The sequence below is a fragment of the Mizuhopecten yessoensis genome, unplaced genomic scaffold (genome assembly GCF_002113885.1).
Source record: "Mizuhopecten yessoensis strain PY_sf001 unplaced genomic scaffold, ASM211388v2 scaffold10115, whole genome shotgun sequence".
In the NCBI taxonomy this organism is placed as follows: domain Eukaryota; kingdom Metazoa; phylum Mollusca; class Bivalvia; order Pectinida; family Pectinidae; genus Mizuhopecten; species Mizuhopecten yessoensis.
Window position 1 is genome coordinate 266,703 of NW_018408386.1, and position 13,237 is coordinate 279,939.

The window sequence follows — 13,237 nt, forward strand, 5'->3', positions numbered from 1 at the left end:
GATTGCCATTCGCGCCAATTTGACGAAGATGGATGGAATGGTGGCCAATGCTCTAAGAGCATTGGACAATGAAATTGAAGATGAGTTTAGGCATAACATTAGCGATCTATATCAGTAAACGTAGATATGTTCATACCAAAACGGGTATGATCTATCGACATATTCGTTCTACATTATTCAGTTATTCCCGTCTCGGCAGCTCGGATCAGCACACCATTTAAGATAGACAATGCAACAAAACCAAGCGTTTAAAAAAACTGATATGGGGAGAACTCATTGTTTCGTGCTAAAAGTTTCTTATTTTATGATATGATTAATTCGAATTCATGATATCATTAAATCAGGCTATTTTATGATATCATGAATTCGAATTTGTGATATCATTAAATCGATTTTATGATATCATAAATTCATATAATGATATCATAAAATCGATTTTGAATTTTGTGAATAAATACCAAAACGGCGCCCCATAGTGACTTGGTCTGAACGTTAACGAATGCCCTTTGTGGGAATTAAGCACTGAACATTCTCTAACTAAAGGCAAATTTCCTTAACATCAGCTTTGTGCTTTAACTGTAATGCTTTAAAAAAAAAAGCGTTATGAATTACGTTAAAGTGAGAAGCTAGGTTCGTGGACAATACGGTACTATATATTGCACCAGCAATAATCGTATTGAAGGGTCAGTCATGTTGGGGGGAAAATTCAAGGGTAAAAATCAACGTGTTTACATTAAAACTGTAATTCGAACTCAAACTTCAAATCGATAAAAGTTGGGCAAAGTATAAAATGCAAAATTTACATGGATATCATTGAAGAATGAACAAGGAGAAAAAGACCAGGTGTTCCAGAAGGGTACACGCTAAGCCGTCTCACAGAAATGCAGCGGGCGAATACAAGAAGACATATCTTCAAAATGAGAACCGGGATAGGCCTAGTGACAACTGACAAGGCATACTAATGAGCCTAAAAAACATCGACTTTTCCACTGCACAAGCGGCAGTATAATTCATTATTGGCATACTGTATCGGTGACTAAATTTTAAAGGTGCAATCAACTGTGTGTGTATGTGTGTGGGTTACGCTCATCTTTCAAGATACACGGTGGTGGACTCTACTGGTGGATTTTGTTTAGTCCCCGAAATTTGACGTAAGCTTGATGGCCACAGTAATCTCTTTTGAGAAAACCTATCTGGATTTCCAACTTTTTGGCCCCTAGCATCACCGAGGATTCGCAAAAGGACGGGACAGCAGTGTGACGCGGTGTAACTATTTTTTGGTATAATGCATCTATAACCAAATGTTTGAGGTGCAATCACCTGTGTGTGTTACGTTCATCTTTCTGAATGAGGTCGAGATGGCGATTATAAAACTTAACTATTCTCCGTACACGTGCTTCTTTAAAGAGATCGCTCTGAATAGCATTGCTTCAGTGATATGTCGACTGCTGACGGACAAACTTACAACACAGGGTTTCGAAAGATGCATTATGGTCGCCATCAGGATCTCACAGGGAAATACGCTATTTCTTTGTTTGATATGAATTTCGATGCTTTTTATTACAATGCTTATTAGAGTGCATTGTGGTTTTGCTGTCACTGTCCTAGTTCTCGATGTGAGGAGGTGACATTACTTGGACTTAGATTTACATGGCGGGTGTCATCGATGAAGCAGAAGACGCTTATCCTGCCGGTACGCATGGTCTTATTCTCCCTGTGCTTCTTTAAGAGACTCCATGTTAATATTTCCTTTGCTCATATTTTGCTCTAGTTTTATCGAATTATGGTTTTGTTGACTCTCACTCTCTCCGTTTCTCTTTCTAGACAGAACATCGTTGATCTTCAAGTGAAATTGAAGGACTTTATGTTTTTTAACCTGCACTAATGATATCTTCAATTAATACGCAGCCTCACATGAAATCGTAAACAAGTTGGTCAAGAGAGGGACACAGATGGTTCAAATGGGAATGCCAACGTTTCGAATATCATGATTTTCCCGTGATGTATGTCGACTGATCATGACTGCTGATAGATGTCTGTCGTCAGCCGGCAACTTCCAACACCGAGTTTTCAAAGTTTTAGGGTCGCGATCAGGGTCTCATGAGAAAATATGTTATTTCTTTGTGTGAAACGAGAATCACCGTTTTTGCTTTTGCTCAGTAGAATATTTTGGTGTTTGTCATCACAACCCCGTTTCTCGAGGACGTGACGTTATTTGGATTTGACCTTGATTTATACGGCGGATATCGTCAGTGAAGCAAAACACGCTTGCCCTTCCGGAGAACCTGGTCTTATCATCAATTCAACATGAACATTTGTTTCAAGACCAACTCAATTCATCACCCCATGAAATCGACTATAGCAAGATTCAATCCTCAAATATTTTAAAAGGTCTCCATGAAGTGAATATTTTCTTTGTTTGTATTTTTCATAGTGTTCTATATGTTGTGTTCGAATCTCCTTTGTGTTGACTTTTCGGTATTGTGTCATGTTTTTCTTACACTGCCTATAGGGTTAAATCTGTACACTGAACTGTAGCTATGTATAGCCACACGTCATGTGTTATAACCACAGGCCGCGGTATTACTGAATACACGCTTTGTACAGTGAACAAATGAGTGTTTGCCAAAAACCAACTACGTTATTTTTGCGTCTCAGTCGCGTTGTAAGTTAAAATCTTGGAAGGTAAGGTTCAGCGCAAGGAAGAAGAGCAAACAAAAATTCTAGCTGAGCTAGATTCCTCCCTTGACATTGGTTCAGTGAAGAAAGCGTGGAGTTCCTCCACACGACAGCGTGGTTCCCTCCACTTCGGGGACGTCACTCGGTTTTTTTCAGTGAGTGTCTAAAAACTAAAATTCCCTCAACAACAAAGATCAGTTCTTATTTCCCATTTTGCTTTTGTCACTAAACGGACAAAGATTTAGACAAAAAGAAATCCCCAAACCAATTTCACGATAAAAGTAGTCTAGTTGTCGTGTAAGTACGGAGTAGTGCAACTCATTTTAGCATTGAACTGCTTTCAGTTGGCATTCATAAGCACTTCATTGAATTTGCGTTTGTCCAGTTGGAATTCCTATTGCCGATGAATAACAACTGAAAGCAGTTCAATACTTATATTTACCGTTTTTTTTAATCTGTTCATCTCATAAAAAAGTGCATTTATTTTTATTCAGCATTTAGTTCATATAATGTATGTATCGTGTATGCTTGTTCAATGAATAGAATATTCATAGCCTATATGAATGCCAACTGAATTTGGTATTGTTATATAGTGGCGATGCCATATGATAGTAAATATTGAGAATTGGCATCAATATTTCCAGTGAGAAAGGCTTATTCAGCGGCCGAGTTTTGGACACAATGCATACAGTGAGTTAGGTTATCTTTGTAAGAAAAAAAGCTGCAGTGGTTGCCAAAATTTGAAGTATCATAAAGGATGGGGAATTGGGGCGGGGATACTCGTTGGGAAAAGTATTAGATGTGCGGATTACAGATCTAGAGCTCTTGACCACAGGGACCTGAGAATTTGGACCTTAACTAAGGTGTTCAGCGTAATTTTACACGTTTTAGGGGTTGAGATAGACTTTCGTAAAAAATCCCACCTCGTATATATAATCATTGGGAGTGTCATTTTTACCGAAAGTTGATCTAAACCCCTAAAACATATAAATTTACTCTGAACACCTCAGTTTTAGTCCAAAAATAGCTGTGTCAATGTCTCAGGTCCCTGTGCTCTTGACTACGAGCGAGGGTATTGCAGTTTGTTTGGAGCACAGGGGCATGTATCGCTTTACTTATAATATTAAAATTTAGGGGTCTCCTATACTAATATATACAAAGGGATAAGTAAAGAGATCCATGCCCCTGTGGTTTGGAGGTGCACCTGTGTGGCTGAAGGTTTGTTTGCGCATGCTGGGCGATGCATTATCGTTGGGCTGAGTTTGTTGCGGACCCCAGGGTAGCGTAGGGCCCGGGGTGTGCATTCGCTGACTTGGCGAGGTCTAGATCTGGGGTCGTCGCTGGACAGGACTGTGCGGATGTGAGTAGGAAAAGACATATTCCCAATTTAAGGCCTACATACAGGTTTTTTTTTACAAATAAAATGCATTTTTTGAACAATTATTAGGTTGTTGATTTCTTGAAGAAATGTCAATGAAAAAGTGGGTTAGTAGCACAAACGTTAGATCACAGTGACTTTTTTCCAATTAACTTGATTTTTTCTCTCTATATTTACGTTTCAATTACTTGAATATTTCTAATTTTATGATCCAAAACTTGATTTATATTCCAAGAATATTACATACAAAGATGTGCTTAGTAGTTAAAAAGTATAAAAGTATTACAAAATGCAGCTACATTATCAGGGACAATAGACCCTCTGTGTGCATACACCTAGGAGACAGTAATTCGGATTATAATGTAAACTAGGCCTAGTCTTTTCATTATATTTTTATTGATGTTTCAGAGCACTTACGTTTTTTCTTTTTATCTTTTGTTGATATATATAATTCATGTTTTTTAAGATTTCTAAAACTTTTCTATTTTTTTATTCACATGCTTTCTTCCTGAGTAGGTGCTGGCTATAGTCAAACTTTGACCAATCATCTGATTTGCAAAATGAGGAAAGAGTTTTCCAAAATGACAGTACACGGACTTCATTTTTCTTGTGTCAGAGCTCTAGTGAAAAGGACAATTGTAACATGACCTGACCAAAGGAGATGTATTCAGTCAACACAACACCCCCATATACACTTCTGTTAGAACGAAGGAACAATATATGACATAGTATGTTAACAATACATGTATATACCCCTTCTGGGTGTTAACAGGGATAACACAAGGTGCATTTATTTTTCTCTTTTCCTTGATATTTTAACAAAGTTTTATAGTTAAAATGAGGGTTTACTTTGAATGGAATCTGCCTTCTGCAGAGTTATTCTAACCTCCAAAACGTGTGATATTATCTCCAAACATAGCTGCTGTTACTTTTGCACTGGATTTGAATCTCCTCACATTTCCCATGTTAATTCACCCCAATAATATTACATGTTCCCTATTTAAATCTTCCCGATCAAAGTTACATATTTAGACACAAACTTCATGTATCTGATGTTTATGTATACACACCTATATAATAACAACATTCTTGTGTGTGTGTCTGGTTTCCTGTTATATCCGTCTGATATTGAAGATGTTTCCAATGTTACAAATGTAGGTCTTGAAAAAATGACAGATGACAAGGTCCATGGAGACATTTTATTTGCTAAAAATATGCAAGCTGAAGCATAGGTCTTCTCATCTATTTACATCAAGTTAAAAAGCAATAGAAAGAACAATATTTAGATTAAGTTGTAAGTATGGTCAGCTTGAAATATAAAAATCACGTTTGAAAATTTCACATTTAAAATCACACCCATTAACAGTGAACACATGGAGCCAGAGATTCAACACAAACACAACGTAACACTAAACAGTATAGTAAACAAAACATCCCATAATAACCCATCTAAACATCAACAGCATTTCCTTGACATTTCTCAAATCTATCCCAGTCAAGGAAGAGAAGACTATCTTTACAAGCATATCTATTTGTTGTCTGTAAACATTATTGTTATGTTATTGTTACTACTGAGAACAAAGCTGGCATTGTCAGTATTTTATGTTGTATGCAGACCTGACGTGTTTATTTTTGTGCATATGGTTATACATGTACAGATCACAGGGACCTGAGAATTTGTAACAGCTATATTTGGACCTTAACTAAGGTCAAAGGTGTTCAGAGTAATTTTACACGTTTTAGGGATTTGGATCAACTTTCGGTAAAAATGCCACCTTAAATGCTGATACTTTACCAAAAGTTGATATAAACCCATAGAATGTATAAATTTAAATTATTCTGAACACCTTAGCTTAGGTCCAAATATAGTGGTAACAAATTCTCAGGTCCCGGTGATACAGATGTATTCATGACAATACACGTACTACCAGTATTTTATGTTGTGTGTAGACCTGCAGTGTATGTGGTTATACTTAAGCATAGAACTGCTTTCAGTTGGCATTCATACACAATATGAATGCCGACCGGACAAAGGCAAATTCAATGAAGTGAGCTACATTCTTATTGCCTAGGAATACCAACTTAAAGTAGTTCAATACTTCCATTGACCAATTATGGAATCAGTTGATCTCATAGAAAATTCAGTAACAATTATTATTATTATTATTCAGCATTTACTTCAAATAATGTATGTATTGTGTGTGTGTTTAATGAATAGAACAGCCATCGCCCTGGGAGGGTTAGTGGTATCCAACATAACAATTATGACGTCATAATAATGATGATGACGTCAATAATCGGTCCATGGCATTCATAGCCTATATGAATGCCAACTGAATTATGTAGGGCTATACAGTGGCAATATCATATGATAATAAATATAAATGTATGACAATACATGTACTGTCTCGTACAGAAAACTAATGTCTGTTTACACAAGATCAAATTACTCCATTCACATTAAGTTTTATGCAAAGATCTTTATATCTATATGTCATCCAATATAAATGGCTCAGATTAGGAAAAATAATTGTTAAATTGTATATTAGGTTGATGTTTACGCAAATTAGGGCCATTTATAAAAAGCACATATAATACAGGTAATTTACATTTGACAGGTGAGTGGTATCGGATACTAATTAGACTTTAACGATTAAATTATACTGTGAACACACATATTTATGACTTTTCTTTTGATTCATCGTCCCTTGAATACCACATCCTTGTTTACAGGAGTGATAACTTCAACATGATACAAATTGTACATGTCATTAATACCGTATCCATATCACGTTCAGACTCAAACTTTTTTCAAACTAGATGCACTTGTCCAATGTTTTCAGTGTTATTCTGACAGCAAAAGGTGAAATTCTAAACAAATTCTGATAAAAGACATTCTTTACAATTTAATAAGAATCAAAACAGACACCAATTTTTACTGCTAATTGGTCATAACTGTGCACTGGGTCACAGCTTGATGAGGTCAAAGGAGGGATGGCTTATGTATTGCTGACCATGTAAGATGTCCTCGAATCTGACCGTAGAATGTTAGAAGATTTCCATCTAGAAGAGCTAGAATCATTTCTGCCTTGTTTTCTAAATCCAACTGAAATGTTTACCTTTTCCAACAAGGTTATAAAAGTATGACTGGAACTTGGTAAAATGAAAAGGAGAGATAAAAATCTGTACAGGATTCAATTTGAAAATATTGAAACAGATTGTGACAATACACAGGCAAAATTTCTTGATGTCAATTTGACCTGCAAGGAGCAAAAAAAAAATCAATTTCAAATTGACGCCAATTTGACCTGAAATTGATCCAATTTTGACATGAAAAATTCTTGATGTCAATTTCTGGTATATTTCAGGTCAAGTTTTGATCATGGTGTTTTTTCATGTCAAAGTCATGTCAATTGTAGGTTAGAATTTTTTCAGGTCAAATTGAGGTCAAGAATTTTTGTCTGTATATTTTTGTCTAGATTAAATCTATTTTGTACAGGAGTCATTACAAGATTTAATCTTGTATACTTAAAAAGCGATTTAACATACACCTTTGTATGCAGTGACTTCATTTGTTGGCTGTAATTGTATCGTCTTCAATTGTGTCACTGTTGCTTTCGTCATCAGCACTGGATTTGTCTGAAAGCTGGTCGCTCATCAGGGTTTTGCGAACGTCCGTCAGTGCATAACCCAAGAGGTTTTTACCCCTCCATGTGCTTTTGTTCCAAGCAAGCTTATTGGTTGACGCCAGTCCAATTCCCCAGATACGATCCCTGGGACTGGCCTCAACCATTATCTTAGGATACGTGTCCAACAGCTTCTTTCGTAGATGGCTGTTTTGGGAAAACTTAAAAAAAAAATGTATAAAAAAATAGAAACTTTCCACATGTCATGCAACAAATTCTGAACATGAAAAGTTGTAAAATTTATCAAAGTCATATTACAGCTGATGTATGATCAAAATATTTAGCTATTGCATATTGTTATATTATGGACTTTCGTTGAGGTCGATACATTGTTATATGGACCTGATAGACTGATATTACTCTATCGGGTCTTTATAACAACGTACTGACCTTGACGAAATTCCTTTATTTTATTATTACATATACTATGTTTTTAGATAATGAGAGGTATTAGATATCCAAAAAATGAGATTTAAGGGGTGGTTTTTCGGAATGAAATATCCAGATTTTTAAATTTAGATACATGAGGTTGATATATAGTCATGCGCAGAACAAAAAATCTGTTGAAAAATAACCGAGTCACAAAGATTTGTACATTTCAAGTACAATGTATCTGCTTTTCTATGAGGTTCAACAGTAACCACGGAAACCATGTAAAAACCATAGTAACCAAGAAAACCTTCAAATGCTCAGTTACTAAGGAAAATATATTTTTTAATACAAAGTTACCAAGACAACCATTTACATACAGAGTAATCAAGGTAACAAGGCTTAGTATGAAAAATATTTATTCAATGTAATTATGTATAATGAAAGAAATTGAATATTTACCTTTGCTATATTTCCCTTTTTAACCACATCCACACACTTGGCACTCCAAACATCCGGGGCAAAGTTCTTGACTTTACGACCCAATTTCTTTTGTGTAAAAGGTTTCGCTGCTTTCATTATAGCCTTAGCATTTTCATCATCTTTGAATGTTACTAAAAAAAAAATATATGTGTGAGTTGGGTAGTCCATTTAGATTTCATTATTTTTAACAAGTCATTTTTAAAAATAACAGATATAAATTTTAACATTTAAGGACTCTAACTCACAAAAGTGTCTTGGATTCTTTTTTCTTTTTCTATGATTATGTATGTCATCTTTTCTAACATCAGTTTCTAAGCATATCAGATTATAACATTGTGACCTTCACCTTGAATGTGGTATATGCTGCCTATTTCCTTAGGTTATTTAACCAAAGCAGCCGTTAGGTGACTTAAACTTATAGCCAGTATTTGTAAAAAAATAAATAAAGAGAAAAATATATAAACAGCTATCTCTATCTTTTAGAGCTATGAGGATTATCTGTGTCCTGAGAGATATGAGGATTATCTGTGTACTGAGAGATATCATGATTATAACTGTGTACATTTTTGTACGGAGAGATATGAGGATTATCTGTGCACTGAGATATATCATGATTATAACTGTGTATGGAGAGATATGAGGATTATCTGTGTACTGAGAGCTATGAGGATTATCTGTGTACTGGGAGATATGAGGATAATCTGTGTACTGGGAGATATGAGGATTATCTGTGTACTGGGAGATATCATGATTATCTGTGTACTGAGAGATATCAGGATTATATTTATACTGAGAGATATGAGGATTATCTTTGTACTGGGAGATATCAGGATTATCTGCTTACTGAGAGATATCAGGATTACAATAGTGTACTGAGAGATATGAAGATTATCTGTGAACTGAGATGTGAGGATGATCGGTGAACTGAGATATGAGGATTATCTGTGTACTGAGGGATATGAGGATTATCTGTGTACTGAGAGTTATGAGGATTATCTGTGTACTGGGAGATATGATGATTATCTGTGAACTGAGAGCTATGAGGATTATCTGTGTACTGAGAGATGTGAGGATTAGCTGTGTACTGAGAGATATGAGGATTAGCTGTGTACTGAGAGATATGAGGATTATCTGTGTACTGAGACCTATGAGAAGAATCTGTGTACTAAGAGATATGAGGATAATCTGTGTACTGGGAGATATGATGATTATATGTGTACTGAGAGCTATGAGGATTATCTGTGAACTGAGAGCTATGAGGATTATCTGCGTACTGAGAGTTATGAGGAGAATATGTGTACTGAAAGCTATGAGGATTATCTGTGTACTAAGAACTATGATGATTATATGTGTACTGAGAGTTATGAGGATTATCTGTGTCCTGAGAGCTATGAGGATTATCTGTGAACTGAGAGCTATGAGGATTATCTGTGAACTGAGAGCTATGAGGATTATCTGTGTACTGAGAGATATGACGATTATCTGTGTACTGAGACCTATGAGGAGAATCTGTGTACTGAGAGCTATGAGGAGAATCTGTGTCCTGAGAGATATGAGGAGAATCTGTGTACTGAGAGCTATGAGGAGAATCTGTGTCCTGAGAGATATGAGGATAATCTGTGTACTGGGAGATATGATGTTTATATGTGTACTGAGAGATATGAGGATTATCTGTGTACTGAGAGATATGAGGATTATCTGTGTACTGACAGATGAGAGGATTATCTANTATCTGTGTACTGACAGATGAGAGGATTTTCTTAGTACTGACAGATGAGAGGTTTATCTGTGTACTGAGATATTTGAAAACAACAAAATAAGTATTTATGTATTTCCATAATAAATATGAAATATCTTTCTATTTATAATCTTCTGCTGACCAGAAGCTCTAATTATTGCTCATAAAGAATCTAATGGACACTTTGCAAAATGTGTTACATTTGTAACAGGGTAGAGAATAGTGTGCTTCCACCAGGGTATCAAACCTGCAGTCCCTTGGTTCCTAGTCAGACGCACTACCACTGAGCCAAAGGAAAATTCCCTCTAATGCGAAGCTAGACGCTTAAGGGGACAGTCATCATATGCCACACATGTACTGCAGATGCAGACTGACAGATTGTGTAAACTTTCTTACAGCCTTTTCAAATTCCCTGTCAATCAGATACTTACTCGCTTTCTGATGCATCATGTACTGTTCAGCACAGTTATACTTGGTACCATCAACAGTAAACACAGCAGGATGGAACTGGCTAAATGGCGACTCCTCCCTCCAGAAAAACTCAAAGTCCTCCTTCTTTGTTCCTGCAGGTAACTTCAATGTAGACGAGCTCCCCTTTACAAATGTATCCAGTTTCAACTGCTTCGTAGAAGATGGCTTTTGGTCATTGTTGGATTTCTTTTCGGCAGCTTTAAGAAAAAATAATGATATATATAGGTTTGTTTGAAATGATTAAGAACAAGTCGCCTGTCAATCAAATAAAATCCTCGTAGCTACGTTGTACCTTATAGATGTTTATAGGAAAACCCGCATGTTTTTTTACTGATAGATGATTGATCAATTTCAGTTATACATCTTCTTCTTCTTTCAGATAGAGACAAATCTCAAAGGATGGAGTGATTACTGTCTCTGGACACTGTGCTATAAAGATAATTTTAGTTTTGGTACTGTTACTTATAATCAAAATGTTTATATAAAGGGTAGATAGGTGAGGATGGGGGAGGTGTGTGTGTGTGTAGTGTCATGTCTCACAGCATGACTGTGGGAATTAGTTGTACAAACTTGCCAACTCTCCCTATTTGGGAGGGAGACTCCCGATTTTGGACACTTAAATTAAGCATTTTCAACCAGTGAATTTGCTAAAGCATTCCTATATATATTCTAAGAATTAATCATTTCATCTGATGAAAGAACTCAAAATATGTCATTTAAAGGATTATTTTGTCTCTAAGGGGTATATACACACATTTTATTTGGGTTTAAATTTTGAGCATGTAGAATCTCCCCCTCCGAAATTTAAAAAAGTTGGTAAGTATGGAACTTGTAAAACAGTGCAGTGCATCACAGTCACACAATTTTCATACAAAGACATGTTAAACTTCGTCCACTGGGCAATTCAGGGGCAACAGCTGGTGTTCATACATACATTGGCCAGCCTGGGGTAGGCTGTACTGTATGTGGAGAGTCATGCCATGATGAGAGGGGGAGTGTAAATGTGAGGAGTACTGAGGAGTACAGACCAGCCTTGAATGATTCAAGGCTGTCTACCATAGCCAGTGAGGAGGGAAGGTTGTTGTTCCAGTCCATTATCGTCCTTGGCATGTATATCTGATAACTTGAAAAAGTCCTTGGAAGCCTGTTTAGGGCAATAACGGTGGCCCCCTTGTGTCCTTGAGTTGGCCATGATGAGAAATCGGTCGGCTGGAATAGCTATAAGATCATGAGTGATCTTAAAGAAGTTGACCAGTCTGGCCTTCCTCCAATGGTTCTGCAGGGAGTCCCACTGAAGGGTGTTGACCATGTACGACACACATCCTGGTGTTCTGGAGTGGAAGTCATTGTGGACCTATCTGACCGCCGTTCTCTGGACAGCCTCAAGCTGGTCGATGTGTTCTGCACGGTATGGATCCCAGGCAGAGCACGAGTACTCCAGTTGAGGTCTGACGAGGGCAGAGTAAGAGAGAGCTTTGACCCACCTGGTGCATCGAGACATGTTACGGCGCAAGAATCTTAGAGTTCTATGCGCCTTAGATGTAGTGCTGTTTATATGTGGGCCCCAGGACACGTCCTGAGTGTGACAGTGTTATGAGTCCCAGATAGTTGCTCTCTATAACAACTTCTTGTTGAAGATATATATCTTAACATAAACATACCACATGAAATTAAGAAATAAAATTGATATTCCACAAGATACTTGAAGATATGTTTCTCTAATATAACTGCCCCTTTTATCAATTATCAGGCCAACCATCAACACCCAAAGGTGATGGTTAAACATATAGTCAACCAGTGATGATTAACCCATACCCCTAGAGTCACACTTAGACTTTTCGAAATCAATGAATTAATAATGCACAGTCTGCTGTAAATACCAAGGGATGACTAAGTTACTCAAAACTATGAGACATGTGATGTGGCAGTTTTGACACGTATTTATATATTTTTTAAATAGCACACACATGCTCCATCAAATTCATCTAAAATTTTGCTATTAATACATTTTGTATGTTTTGTTAAGTGTTCCTAAAAATGATGTTATGACGAACAAGATTTATAAAATTTATGTTTCAGAATCAATGCTCAGAAACAGGCCAAAACTAACGAGCTACATGATGATCATGTAGACACTACAGACCATTTCACAAATCGAAAGTAGAATATTACACGCACCGTTTAACAGGAAGCGGGTGTTCTTTGTTTAACATACCTCTTTTTCTTGACGCCATGGTTATTTTTCTTTGATGTGTCACGTTAAAAACAATACAGGTCAGCACTCGTCTAATAACCATTTAGTTTAAGCATGTTCTATTGGACGTCTATATTTATATTACAATTATAAGTATCATGCTAGCTCCTGTTTCCTCCGAGTCACACACAAAATCAAACTAAAACATGAAGCAAATGACGGAGATAAATGTACGGATT

General features: G+C 36.5%; 1 protein-coding gene across 1 annotated transcript; it reads right to left on the reverse strand.

Annotated features, from left to right (window-relative positions):
- Positions 1–5,242: 5,242 nt before the first annotated feature.
- On the reverse strand, positions 5,243–13,192 carry LOC110459573 (riboflavin biosynthesis protein PYRR, chloroplastic-like). The gene is made up of 4 exons (XM_021511903.1): positions 13,020–13,192; positions 10,765–11,001; positions 8,575–8,726; positions 5,243–7,904 (listed from the first exon to the last, which is right to left on the reverse strand). The coding sequence occupies exons 1-4, from the start codon at positions 13,099–13,101 to the stop codon at positions 7,626–7,628; spliced, it is 750 nt and encodes a 249-aa protein (XP_021367578.1). The 5' UTR covers positions 13,102–13,192; the 3' UTR covers positions 5,243–7,625.
- Between the last annotated feature and the right edge of the window lie 45 nt (positions 13,193–13,237).